This window comes from Sebastes umbrosus, chromosome 4, assembly GCF_015220745.1.
Source record: "Sebastes umbrosus isolate fSebUmb1 chromosome 4, fSebUmb1.pri, whole genome shotgun sequence".
NCBI classification, from domain to species: domain Eukaryota; kingdom Metazoa; phylum Chordata; class Actinopteri; order Perciformes; family Sebastidae; genus Sebastes; species Sebastes umbrosus.
In genome coordinates this window covers 6,372,692-6,387,663 of record NC_051272.1, presented here as the reverse complement: position 1 = coordinate 6,387,663, position 14,972 = coordinate 6,372,692, and the positions used below count along the sequence as shown (strand labels likewise).

General features: G+C 41.9%; 1 protein-coding gene across 5 annotated transcripts in view; it reads right to left on the bottom strand.

Moving 5' to 3' along the window:
• LOC119486432 (transcription factor SOX-6-like) overlaps nucleotides 1–14,972 on the bottom strand; it is a 131,693-nt gene that overhangs the window by 78,901 nt on the left and 37,820 nt on the right. For all 5 annotated transcript variants that reach the window (XM_037766534.1, XM_037766537.1, XM_037766535.1 and 2 more), the window contains 2 exons: nucleotides 5,108–5,327; nucleotides 512–722 (listed from right to left, as the gene is read on the bottom strand). In XM_037766534.1, coding sequence (XP_037622462.1) covers nucleotides 512–722; nucleotides 5,108–5,327 — 431 coding nt within the window. The remainder of the gene's footprint in view (nucleotides 1–511; nucleotides 723–5,107; nucleotides 5,328–14,972) is intronic.

Here is a 14,972-nt window from a genome sequence, read left to right as displayed (position 1 = left end):
AATATGCAGAAATGGGCTTTTCAATTAAAGGTATATCCTGTTCCAGTAAGGGCGATCCAGATGGCTAACATGATTGATCACAGTCACATCACTCTTTTATTCCGCATCAAGTCACCTTTGAATAAAGCATTTAGCCTCAAACTATTGCTATCCAGTGAGAACCTTGTATGTCCTATTTCAACATCCTCACCCAATGGTTCATATGATATCTTATATCTCATACCGTGTATTCTCGCCAAGCCGTTTAGAGAATGACAAAAATGCACTGAATTTCAACCAAAACAAAAGCCTGTTTTTCTTAGATCTTGTTAAGTTAATACTTTGGAGTTACAAGATGTTCACATAACAACAAATACTTCAGTTCCTAAGTGGAAGAGTGGCCGTGCTTTGCAGCGTCCAGGTCTGAGCTGTTATACATGTGTGAATGTTAAGTCCACTTTCCTTGGAGCCATTACAGTTAAAACAATACGAATGCACGTGCACACGCATTAAGCTGAAGACTTTGGCCTACCGTCTTGTTCTGTCTTGGTCAGCTCCACGAGTTTCTTCTGTTTCAGTGTGTCCACCACGTCTGCCAGGCTTCCTTTGCGGCGCTCCGGCGTCCCAAAGGCGAGGCCGATCATTGGCTCCCCGCGGTCCCTGGAACACTCCTCTGGCTTGGGTGGAGAGGTAGAGTTAGTCCGGTAGGAGTAGACTGAGCAGCCTTTACTGCTTTCATTGTCCTGGGAAGAGACAGCAAACAAGAGAACCAAGGTTACAACTTGTGGAATATATCGGCACTGATGCAGGTTTGATACGTTGACTTATGTTTTATTTGGTTTAGAAAAATACATCCCACAGCTCAGCTCCGACTGTATATGCTTACATTATTATTTGGAATACTTGCTTAGCAGTGCTTTACCTGGCATGGGCTGGCTGGCGTGACACGGGGAAAGGTACATTTTTGGATTGCATTTTGCTACTGAAAGAACATCATGTACCGGATCTATCCGTCATTGGGAGCCATGCGATGTCACCCCATTATATTCCTTTAAATTAGTCTGGTCTACTCTATTATTGTAGTTACAGTTGAAGGTTGGGGGGCCCCTTTGTTGTAAGTTATTCCCCATCTCGGTCCGCGTTTCCTGTCATCTCTCTGCTGTCAACCCTCTAATAAAGGTATAAAAGGTCCATCACAAAGGTAAGAAGTGACCAGAAATACTGTGAATCTCAGCAAATCATAGACTGTTTATAAGAAGTGGGCGTAGTCACCCTGACATCACGCATTGGTTTGTGGCCTGCGGTCTTGAAACCTCAATTTCTACATTTTGCCCGTCGCCACCCTGGGTTTATGGTTGTCACCATCTTGTTTTTTTGCAACCAGAAGTGACACGAGAGGGTGAAACTCAGTACAACCGAACGCTGAATAAGACATTTTTAAGCAACTAAAATATTACAATTAACTTTCATGAAAAACACACTGTGAAAGGGTTAAAGTTCTAAGATGAAAAACACGGACAACTCCCAGACCGGACAACACCGTGGTAGCTACCTGTCAATCACAAGATAGCCCCGCCCTAAAGCATCCCCTGCTTTATGGTCTAGTTGACTCTAAATGGCACCATAATTTACTAAATGAACATCATGCTGTATTGAAGAAGACTTGAAACTAGCGACTGAGACCATAAACTCATGTTTACAATGTTTACTGAGGTAATAAATCAAGAGAGAAGTAGGCTCATTTTCTCAGAGACTTCTATACAATCAGACTTCTTTTTGCAACCAGAGGAGTCGCCCCCTGCTGGCTGTTAGAAAGAATGCAAGTTTAATGCACTTCGGCATTTGACTTAACTTTTCAGACCCTCGAAATTAGTTAAAATGAAAACGCTGATTCGTAGATTCATCTTATGTTCTGTAAATGTTGTTTTTCTTAATTCCTGACAGCCTGGACTTCTGTCATTCTTAAACTCAAAACATTACACAGCTGTAATTAGAACTGATATTGTATTTGTTGTCATATGATCCTGGAATAATTATGGAATCACAGTCTACCAAAGTTTGAACGTGCACAAAGTCCCACAAATCAACAAAAAACCTTCATGTTGGCATAGTTATCACCAGCTCGGCTCTGGCTCTACATTTACAGACCGTTGTCTGAGGTAGTGCTAACTTACTAACTAACTAAATTGATGGGCCTTTCTATTTCCTGCTACATGACCAGAGTGTTCCTTGTCCCTCTGCTGTTTTGCTCTGCTGGGTTATGAGTTAAGTGAGAGGCACAAGGAGTCTATATTTACCGAGAAGATAAGCCCTTCAAGACGACCACATTGTCCCACACAACAGACACTTTAGCACAGGTGTTCTAACACCGGGGCTATTCTTGGACGCTTTCTCCTCCCCTTACAGAGTGGGGGGATCTCCGAGAACTTTAGCAGGCTTATGTTTCAAAGACAAGTGGCTTTAACTAACAGCGGGATCTTAAGACGCCCTTGAAATGGCTCCCGGAGGCCCTGTTGTGCACTTTGTCTTTAAGCGGAAGATGCCTCTGTAATAAGGATTAGGAGATAGTGTGTCACTCGTGGATTGTTCAGGTGTGTTTTTTCAGATCCGTTCATAATGCTGCCAAGGACTTATACAAGCAGAGTGGTGGAGGCAGGAAGGCCTGATGATCAGATCATATTAAAAACCAAAAGGTCACACGTTCAGCCTCTGCAGCAGACAATGCATGTCCATGACTGACGACGACTGAAGCTTGTCCTTGAGCAAGGCACTCACCTGAGATACAACGGTATTATTCTCAAATGTGAAAAATGAAATATTTGACGAAACGGATCAAAAGCTTGGGTCAAATCATGAACCTACAAAAGCTTTTCAAAAGTGTGTTACACACAATTGAAGATGTTGTGTATAAAACTTTCTTAACATTGAGGACTTTTGTAATGCAAGACACTTTTAGGAGAAAGCTATAAAAAATAAATAAATTGTCCTTCACTTATTATCCTACTTGTTCCACAAATAAATTGTCCCTCACTGTTGGAGGCTGGTGGCAAGAAGAAGAGAAGCAGGATAGATGTTTTCGATCCTCAGCCAACACATTCTGACTCCCAACTCGTCAAATACCGCCGCTTGGTCGGTATCCCTCGGCAACGGAGACCGACGCACGGGGAACTCTTTTTGAGTTACTTTTGGACAGACCAGGGACTGCGTGTCAATATATGCTCATTACATGTATAGTATCCTTTCAGGCAACCACTAAGTTATGGTACGTGTCCACAGGCTCCGTCATTTCCACGCTCCCCTTTCATTGTCTATGTAAGCAGCCGCGCAATGCATTCTGGTAGCTTGGCGTCGCGATTCAAGAGACTAGGCGTCACAACGCCCGCTCCTCATTTGCATAAAGTTGAGGGCTCGTCTACTTTATGTAAATCACGGGCGTCCGACGCAACTCGCCGCCCCTGGAAACTCCCAAGGATCTTTTGAAATAAACGTTGTTGATCCAAAATAAAGACAGATTCATCAACTGCATGGATTATTTCTCGCCTCAAATGTTTTCAGAAATACATTTCAGTGAACTATTTACGTGAAATAAGAGAAGAAAGTTTCCAAACGAGCCTCCATACTGGTTCCGGTTTGAAAGCTGGGAGCAGCAGCCAACGGCGGGAAAGCGTTCGTCCAATCAGGAGCCGAGTGCCTTGTTTCTAGGGACAGCATACCAAGCGTCCAATGTTGGGAAGCGTCACGTCCCCTTGCGATAAAAAACGCCCCTGTGGACACGTACCATTAGGGTTAGGAAACAATCGTGGTTGATGTTGACTTCACTGACTAGCAACTCACGTGACTCACAGGACTGACTATACCGACGACTGACGTGACAAAATAAGATGACGTTACTTTTTCTTTTCACAGGGGATACAAATGCCGGTTTCCAGGTTGAAAGTTCTGTGTTTGTTTGACCCGTCCTGCCCGCCCTGCCCGCCCACTAACGGATGACTCTGTGCGTTAGTTTCCGATGCCGAGGGACATTGACCATACGACGGTATTTGACGAGTTGGGAGTGAGACTTGGTTGCCTCAGCTTGTCCATATTCCATATAATTGCTATTCATTTGATGATATTTTGTGTGGTGTTACCGCTTCATCCTCTTGCTAACTTTTTTGGAGCCAACATTTTTCATTCTTTCAACAACAGCCAAAATCAACATTTTCTCCTTTTCTTCTTCTAATTCAGAACACATTAGATATATACAAAAAAAAAAGCAACTTCTAAAAGCACTTCTTTATTATTGGTTCTTATCTGACTCCTGTGGTTACCCATGGGGAGAATAGTCACATTCACAAGTGTAGACACTATGTGACAACTTAACAAGCTTCAAGTATTCAGGAAAATGTTTTGCCTTAAGGCCACTTTGAACTGAAAGTCAAGTCTTTTATAATATCTAATTGCCTTTAAAGTTCTTATTATGCGCTGAGAATGGTTATGATCTCCAGATAACAACAGAAAATAATTATGTTTTAGTAAAATCAGATAATCCAAAATGAAAATTCCTTTAATAAAGTATGAATAGGACTTTTGTTTGGGAAATGTGAAATGTATTCTGCCACAACATAAGGAAACTTTATTCTCAGAACTTTCCACTTTCCTCAGAGGCTGAAGTCAAACACGCCTCGTCCATTAGGGACCAACAGAACCTGAAGCCAAGTAACCAACACCTCAACGCATACATACACACTCTTTCTCACACACACACACACACACACATATACATGAAAACAGGCGGTGGAGATGAGAAGAACCAAGGGCTATAACTCTCTGGAGGAGAAGCCTCACTGGGCTGCCTACAGCACTGCCTGCAGCACACAGACCAGAGAGGACCACTGGTGTGTGTGTGTGTGTGTGTGTGTATGCATGCTTTCACGTCAATTGTGCACAATCATCATTATGCATGAGAATATGCACACCCTCTGTACTCCCTGCATGTATTTCATGAGTGTTTTATGAGCCGTGTGTGAGAGTGTGTCCACTGTGTACACACACTAACCACGTTTGTTTTATAGATTTGAGTTATGGCAACATATCTCAAGATAAGATATGGTCAATTTCTCAGCTCCGCGCGTAATTCACGTCTCACCATCGCAGCAGGCACCATGTTCTCCCACTCAGCATCCGTCAGCTTCTCCCTGATTGGCTGCAGCTCATCCGGGTGGGGTCGGTCGTGCGAAGAGGGAGATGGAGTCTCCTTCGGGCCCTCTCGCTCGTCGCCGGCCCACGTCGCGTTGTCCTGACCCATCGCTTCCTCTTCCTCAGACGGTGGGTGGAAGGGAGGCGTTGCTCGCATGGAAGACATCATTCTGGGAAGGAGAAGAGGAAGTGGTTTTAATTTTGCGGGCACAGTTTGTACTGGTGCATTACCAATACGAGGAGAGGAGAGGAGAGGAGAGGAGAGGAAAGGAGAGGAGAGGAGAGGAGAGCTCCAGTGACCTCTGACATGCTGATGGTCTAAACTTGTGCTGCTGATCTCATAAAATAGAGTGAAAGATATTGATCACCAGTGAGACTGTAAACAAAACCCTACTGGGAACATTGGTGAGGTTGTTATAGAACATCGCAAACACCCCGCGTGAAAAATAAGCTACCATTTTACAGTGAACATATATTTTGTCATTTACTTTCTGCACTTATTAAAGGAAATATGCATATTTACCTTTAAGTACTTATTAATTGTTTCCTATATTTATATTAGGTATCCTTCTTAATTTGCTTAGGTGTATTTATCAAATGTGTGTTGTTTCTACTGTTTCAGTATATTGTTATTAATTGTATTTTTAGTGATATAATTTCAGAAAAGTACCCTGAAACGTAATGTACGTTGGTGCATTTTTATTTATTATTATTATATTATTGAACATTTTCTGATAATTTTCTACAAATAATTGCATATACCTGTATTTTAAAAAAAAAGTGTGCTCATGCCACTTCTAATAACTGAATAGATGGATGGACTTTACAATTATTTCAGATGCTTCAAATATCAAACATTAGGGCTGCAACTAACGATTATTTTTATTGTCGATTAATCTGTTGATTATTTTCTTTATTAATCGATTTGGTCTATAAAATGTCAGAAAAATTGTGAAAAATCTGTGTTTCCCAAAGCCCAAAATGACGTCCTCAAATGTCTTGTTTTGGCCAGAACTCAAAGATATTCGGTTTACTGTCATAGAGGAGTAAAGAAACCAGAAAATATTCACATTTAAGAAGCTGGAATCAGAGGATTTTGACTTTTTTTCATCTTAAAAACGATCGACAAGCATCATATCCATATGAGGCTTAATAAATTGTGGTCCATGGTAATGTACACTGAACAGTTTCCATCGCTGCAGCCGGGATCATGTAAATCAATATCATACAAAACAAAAAATGCCGGATGCTCTACTTTATGCATGTCAAATAAAAATAAATAAAAATGTGTCCACTGCTGACTGCATATTGAAACCACAAAAAAAAACATTGGATATGTCTGAACAAAGCATTTGAATAGTTAATTCAGAGCCATAACATTATTTAAAATGCAGACACATGAATACGACAGTAAAGATGGAATTACAGCTCACTCACACACCAGCAATTTAAAGTACACATGATATTTTTGGCTTGTATCGCTTATTCTGAGAAACGTACAGACTGCAATACATTCATGCTGAATGTTCCTCTCTCACACACACACACACACACACACACATGCACATTAAGCGCATGGGGATAATCTATTAATCTATTAAGCAGCATCAAGGCCACTCATCACCTCAGAGCTGTTAAAATAAAGCAGACGCTGTGCTACTGCGCTTCAGTGGAAAAAATCTCTCTTTTTTTCTAATGTAAGCCTCCGGCTGGGAGAGTCATTAGGCTAATACATCATTTACTGTAATGACTTCCCTTTGTTGCTCTATACTTATGAGGACTTTCATTGACCACATTTATTCCCTTAACCCTCCTCTCCTGCAGCCTAATCTCAGCCCCAAATTCTTATTTTTAAATCTAAATACAGGCACACTTTCCACATTTTTTCCACATCTTCTTGTCCTCATGTGGCTAATTTGTCTTTGTAAGCAATAATATACACACACACACGCTCGTACAATTCCACAGAGACAAACACACCTACACAAAATTACAAAGTGATAAGTGACAATGCAACTTCCAGCAGAAAGCGCGTCAGAATTATTTTTCCCTCCACTTCGCACACCGGTCACACACACACACAACTTCTGTGAAGTAAAACAGATTGCCACTTCAGTGTTAGCGCTCAGTAAATCACAGCGGGCTGTCCATCTCTGAAATACGCAGCCTCCTGGGTGCCCTTACACGTAAATCTGACCCTCGGTCATACGTCTGAATTGAAAGAGCACGGGCTATAGAGTGCATGTGTGTGGAGGCAGCAAAAGGTGAAAACACATCATTTACACAGGGAGACTGATAAGATAACACCAAGTGTCAGTGTGAGATAGAACGAGAGGAAGGAGATTAAAAGATGGAGAAAATGTGTAACAAAACATGAATGAAGCAGGAATTGCGTGCGTGCGTGGGTCTGGATGTATATCTGCAACGCTGAAAGAGCTCCTTCCCATGTGGGTTTGACTATACGGTAAAGTGATTCTGAGGGTCATGACGTTCTGTGCATGTCATCTTTTACTACTTGTGTCAGCTTCCACTGACTCCGTTGTGTAGGTTAAATCAGAGGAGGGCTGGATAGTGTCGCGGCATGAAAACCGAGACTCGCTCAACTTTGACCTGAAGATGCTGGAGAACCATGAATAGTACGCCGTCGTAACTTACAGTACATCACTTTCTGCTGTAGTTTGGAAACCAACTGCAATACTTAAATCAGATTTTACTTTTCTCTTATTCATATCACATTTTGTTTTCTCTCTCTCTCTCTCTCTAACATCATCTTTTCAGGCTCTCTGGATTACTGTGATTCTGACCTTTGCATGCTACACTCTTCCCAAAGATGATAATAAGGGAATTGAAGCTTATTCTAGCATTACCTCACTGTAAGTCGGTCCAGATGAGAGCACGAGCTAAATCATCTCATTCACAGGGCGTCAAATACCGATGCTTTGTCACGGCCGTCTGCATTCGATACCGCCGCAATACGCAGCCTTTAGCGTCAATATGAGACGCACCGGGCTTTCCGTTAACTACAATGTAAACCCATTTGCAGCAACAGTAAACGCTCAGGGAGAGAGCGCCGGTGATGTAGTTTAAGAGCGAAAGAGACACACCGGGCGGAAGGGAGGGGAGGTGGATGGATCCAACAAACACAAAGCTTTCAACCACAATGTTCAGTCACATTTTTAACTGTAAGAAATGTAGTAATTTTAAGGCCAATGTTGTTTTTTCCTAAACCTAACTAAGTGGTTTTGTGGCCTAAACTTAAGCAAGTGTTTTTGTTTAATTCACAACATTAAGCACGTGTTTACTGCGACCGAAAAGGGACATCGAGGGGTCTGACAATGGATCAAATGTCTACTTGTATGTGAAAAGTTGTGAGGACAAATCCACAGATAATTATCACTGAAGTTCTTCTCGGCTCTCAGGAACATTTTAGCATCTTTTAGCAACATCCCTTTTGGTTCACTCTTATGAGTGTCATTTTCAGACACAGCAGGCAGCTGTTTTTAGCTAAGAAGCTCTACAACCACTCTGTACGCTACCTGCCCAGCACCAAACGACAGTTAGACAAAGTTAACGACTAGCTGGAGAAGAAAGTGCAACATTTAGCAGCTTAAGCGCCAGATATTTCCATGACAGTTTGATGCTCACGTAAAACAGAGCTTCATAATTCACCACTAAGACTGCAAAAGCTAGTAGCCCTCTGCTAGTCTTGGGAATGATAACAAATTGTTACAGTCATTTAGGTGAAGTTTTAGTTATTTTTACAACTTGCCACCGGTACCACGCTCCACATATCGCCTGATTCGCCTGATTGGAATAGCGACAGCTGTTAGCCGGTGGTTTAAATTTCTCCACACCTCCGTTGTTTCACGCAGCGGTGTGAGTACATGAGATTATAAGACCCCAGACAACCAGCAAACAGCAAATCACTAATCCACGATCAACTCCTGCAATCCACACTGGAGCGATGAGAGAGCGATGAGAGAGCGATGGGGGAGCCAGCCGGGGGGAGGGAGAAGGCCGAGGAGGGGAGCCTATATTTAGCTGACAATATTGCTGGTGCTGTGTTTATAGGGGGCGCTTAAGACTTAGTTTCTTGGAACTGGTGTCTCATATGGCCAGGAATGCCCAGCCCCATAACTCGCTGCCACTGATATGGTATCATCACGCAACAGTACGGGGGTTTTGTTGGTAAGCATGCCACAAGGCCTTTTGTGATTGGTCGGGGCAGGAAAACAGTATACTTCATGAGCTCATCATCAGGCAGAGATTCACATTACCAGTGTTTAGATGACTCCATTGTTTAACTAACACGGCAAATGTTAACCTCTACTGATTCATTGCTGTGGAATGAGTTTAGGAGCTACTGTAGGTTTGTTTGCCACATGATTTGTTAGATTTAGGATGAATGGTGATTTGTTTTCAATACAGCAAACATGTATTTTCTGCTAAAATTGTCTGTCTTTTTTTTTGCACTGTTTAACCAAATTACAGATGATTTTAAAATAATTTCTCTGCATGTTCATGTATTTTTTACTACCTTCAAAAGTTGTAAAATTCTGGGCATATACTGTAGTTCACCCACATTTTTGATGGTTGATGATAATGATTTGGTAACATACATAATGTTAAATAAACATGACTTATTAAACATGACTTTGATTATACTTCAGATGGGCAACAGAACTGATGCCAGAGTGTGCATGAAAAACTACTTAAAGGGGACATATGAAAAAAAAAAAAAAAGTTCAGTGCTTGTGCACGTACATTTCAGCTCAGTCGCACAGCAGTTTGTGAAATAGTCACACAATTTAAAGTATTGATTCATGTACATTGACGCGAATTTCACATTTTTTTTCGTGATGGTCAGCACAAAATCAATTCATATGTAATCCACGTAATTGTGAACCGGGAAGTATAAACAGCAGCGAACGCCGCATAGGGAGGAGGACAGGGCAGATGCTCAGGAGACTGGTGTTTGTGTCCCGTGTGAAACTAGAAGTCAAAGGTGATTTATTTGTCACGTAACTTCCGTACTTAAGTTTTGCCACTTCTGGTGTTATTTAAACTCAAACCGCAACCTTTTCCTAAACCTAACTAAGTAGTTTTGTTGCCTAAAACTAACCAAGTCGATCTTTACCTAAACCTAACTAAGTAGTTTTATTTTGAAAAGACTGGAGCTGAAATTGAACACATGAACATTCGTAGGAAAACGCACAGAAAAAATGTTGTTTAAAAATCGTGCTGAACGTCACGAAAAAAGGGGAAATTGGTGTCTTTGTTTTAAATTGCATGACTATTTCACGAACTGCAGTGAGACTGTGCACATACATTTGGGTATCTGGAGTTCCTACCAACCCACAAACTGTGAAATAAGACAATCCGGTCAGGTTTTTTGTTGGCTGCCTAGATCAGAAAACATGTGATTCAACAAGCCATTCAGATTCAACTCCACTTCCTATGTCACATGCAGGCTCATTAGAGAACTACCTTCAGAGCAGACTGGGCTTTTTTCCGTGTTTTCTGAACATTAAAGCATGTAAATATGTTCTAGTACAAGTATGAACCTAGAAATGAGCATGATATGTCCCCTTTAAGAAACTCCATTCACTACAACACACACAGTGCCAGAATAAAGTGCCAAACATCAGGTATAATAATAATGGGTTACAGCGTTCTGTGCAATATCAAACAATAAATCAACGAAATAAGAAGAAGAAATAGAGGAAGAAGTCATATCCAGCCCGTTTATGTGTTGACAACAGCCTGCAGCTGCTTCTGTCATGACATGAAGAAAAACAGAGATACTGTGTTGGGATGTCAGCCATGACTGCTTTCGCAGAAAAACTGTAACTATTCAGATGGGAAGTTTAAACAGCCTTTTGTAGGATAACACTACACTAAAAAAATTATGAAAACATAAGCATTTATTTGTCTTAATGTCTAAATTAAAAACATTTTTAGGAGATGTGGGCTTTTCCTCCAACTGCAGCTCTTATGCCTGTCAATATCAGGTCCTTCCCTACTGGGACGCAGGAAGAAATTGAGTGATTATAGCTGAAGGAGCAACCTTCTCCCAACGAGACCAACAATAGAATGAGTTTGGCTACGTGGAAACACTCTCAGGAAACAGTAATATGACGATAATGTTACACCGATAGCTGGAAAAAGAAAATTCATTTTGCACACACATTGCCTTGAGGCTGTCCGAAAAGCCTTTTCATATTGTCAGACATCTAGAAAAACATCAGCTCTTTCCCCTGAAAGCAGTTCTCCTATCTAAAATATTTCTCGGAAAGTGATACTGGTGAGATTGCCTGCTCGAAAACTAAACAGAGCACGCACTGTTGAGTGAAGAGTTTTAATTTTTTGTCGTCATGCATTGTAGAGGGTTGTTTTTATGAGCATGAAGTCAGGTTGGTTAGATCATCCCACGAGTTGGGTTAACATCTCAGTTGCATAACAGGCCTACAGGCTATACAACTTATGTAATTAATAATCAGAATGAAGGTATGCTCAGCAATGTTACTTACTGTTCTCTTTGAGCATTTTGGTTTAAGTTCCCTTCCCTCCTTTGTTGCCTTTGGACATTCTTACAGCCTTTAGCTCAGAGGCACATTCAACAAACAAACTGTTGCTGGTGGACAGCTATAGCTAGGTCTCCTTCTAAAACGTGGACAGTAACTTAGAATCCCTTTGTGAGCGGAAGAAAAACGAAAACCGGGGTCGGAATTTGGCAGGAAAGCGTTGTTCAGATCTGGCCTGGAACCTGGCGACTTGGCAGAAACAATCAGGCATTGTGGAGCGTGGACGGAGAGGGACCTGTGACAGATGAGAGCGGGAGAGAGTGGGCCCCCTCTTAGAAAAACAGTACACAAAGCGCCATTCACAACCCAGGTCCCTTCTGCCACTTGTAGAGCGAGAGAAGGGCTCCGACAAAGGCCTTCGACTCGACCAATTGGGTGTAAAATCTCCAGCCGTCCCAGCTGGATAGAACTGAGGAAGTGGGAAATACCAAAGAGAAGGCGAGACAAAAAACAGAGAGGAGAGAAAGAAATCTGAGGACTTTCCTTGGAATTGTTTGTCTGCTGGACAGTCCCAACACGAAAACACAGGGGCAGGAAAGCAAAAGGAGACTGAAGGTTTAAATAGAAAAACAGAGCGGTTCTCTGTTTTAGCAACCACAAACTGTAGAGCTAAATCACGTCTTCGTTTTGTTGTGATGTTCCTCTCAATCACTTGCTTTCATAACAAAGTGAAATGATGGTCAAACCTACCAACCTAAGTTGTTATAAATCGAAATGATCCTTTAAAGGGCACCCGATTCGTCTGTTATCAAGCTATTAAACAGGCGTTTTCAGTCGCTATAAGCACCATAGATGTGGGTCATTGGGGGTCTACTACACCTACTACATTGTAAAAGTGAAAGTGAAACTTAAAAGCAACTAGTTCTAAGACGTAAAACTGAATGAAGCGTCACTTTTTGAACACAAACAGAAAGGCTTCTTTAGGTTTAAACAAAAACTCAGTTAAGTTTAGGGAAAAACATTGTGTTTTTGCGTTAAAATAACTACGAATAAAACCAAACTACACATTGTTGGTTTCACACGGGATGCAAACTCTGCTCTCCTGGCTGAAAACCCTGTGTTTTGTGTCCAATCCATCGTACCCAACCTCATCTGTTGTGTTCTTTTATACCTTCTTTCGGTGATCTACCATGTGAATAAATGATGAAACGTACTAGTGGGTGTAGTAGGCCCCTACTGACCCACATCTATGGGGCTTATAGCGACTGATAATGCCTATTTAATAGCCTGACAACAGTCTGATTGGCTGTAAAGGGATACTCCAGCAATTTTGTGTTGCACTTCCATAAAGTTGAGAAACTCACAAGAGAAAATCTAAGCACCAGAGGACAAAATATCCTGATTTTTACTCTGTTGAATAGGTCGTATTAAAAAAAAATGCTGGATCCTACACTTCCCACAATGCAACTTGATAGCGTCTATCATTAGACCCCCCCCTGCCTCCTAAATGCTCACGTCTTTCAAGCCCTGAAGTTCATCAGTAAAAGTCTGCGGTCGTACCAGGCAACTCCCAGGTGTGACTGAGCAGCAGGTCATTACTATAAAGAACATGTGTGCTCAGTTACTCTCCCTGGATAAATAAATGAAAAAAAAAGAAGAGAATTGGCCTTGTATGAGAACGACTCCTAAATCTTCTGGTCTGTCTGGACGCTCATTAGATCATCGCAGAGCGCTGCACACAGAGGGCACTGTCATAGGTCAGACATGTGGAATGTGAACACACACACACGCTGCCCTGTTTTCTCCCAGAGATTCCCCCCCGTCCCGACTCTTTTAGCCCAAAATAGAAACGTTCAATAGCAGCGCCAGTTACCCCCCAAACCCAGCCCATTTTCGTCAAAGCCTTAATAGCAAGAAAAGCAGTTTTGTTTTCTGAAATTCCGACCCATTAACATGGATTCCGCTGTAAGAGGCGGCTCTGTTGACATCCAGCAGAGCCAACAAGTAGCTGCTCTATTTCAAAGCGCTTATCGCTTGTGACTGCAGGTCTTCTCTGACCTTTTCATGACTCAAGTGAAACAATGAAGGGAGGTGAGCAGAAGGCGGATGCTTTGGTTGAGTTAGAGCAGCGTGTACATCAATCAGCCATCACAACTAAACTCTCAGGTAAACAGAAGTCATTGTGCGACCATGCTTGCTCTATGTATTTACCTCGTTAGAAAGTATTTACAACCACAAGGCGCTCAGAGGGGATGAGCAGAGGCAGCATTCAGGCACGGTACAACTGAATTAACTCGTATTGAACCGAGTGATTTACAACGGTGAAAATATACTGCAGTTGTCATGAGAAAAACTTTAGTCATTATTCTGTTTAATCTGTATTAGCCACTGACAAACATTGCATTTGGTTATTTTATTAACAATTTCTCAATAAAATTTTCAAAATACATACAAAATGTATTAAAGTTACGTAACAATTGTCATCTGTTTGACCCGCCCTTTAACAGTCCCCATCACTGACCAGGCAAAGAATAGGAACTCTAGATCAGAAGAAAATGATATCACAGCACCACCCACACTGTTTGATTGGGCGTTGCAGAGTATAAACACACCACATAGTAGGTCAGTGGTACAGCAACATTGCACTAGATCACATAGGAAGATGGCGCCGAGGAGCGAGGAACAAGCCGGTTTGTTAACGGCTCATTGATATTCCGTGGTAATCAGTTTGGTGATGTCGCTGTCCAACACGTTCTCATCCCAACTTGTCACACTCTGCCGCTTCGTCACTACCCTCGGCGTCACTTCAGGTTTAGGCAACAAAACCACCATAGTTAGGTTTAGGAAGAAACAACATGGTTGGGCTTAAAACTATGTGTAAAGTGAAAATGAAACTGAACGTTGTGAACACGGGACACGAACGAACAGCTGATTGTAACGTGAAAGTGAAACTTTACACCAAGGACATGAACAGCAATCTCCATGAAAGCCTTTTGTTTGTTGAGCCCATCTCTGTGTCTTTTCGGTCTTTAAACAACGTCACCATAGTCACTCCCGGTGCACTTTCTTACCGCGTTTACTGTTGCCACGGATGGGTTTACATTGCAGTTAATGGAAAGCCAGATGCATTTCATTTTACTGGTGCTAAAGGGTGCTAAAGGGTGCCTTGTGCGGCGGTATCACACGCCAATGGCCGTGACAAAGCTTTGGTATTTGACGCCCTGGGAATGAGAACGGGCTGTGCTGTCAGCCTAGTTCAGAATATCAGGTCAGAAAGCCTCTAACGCTATG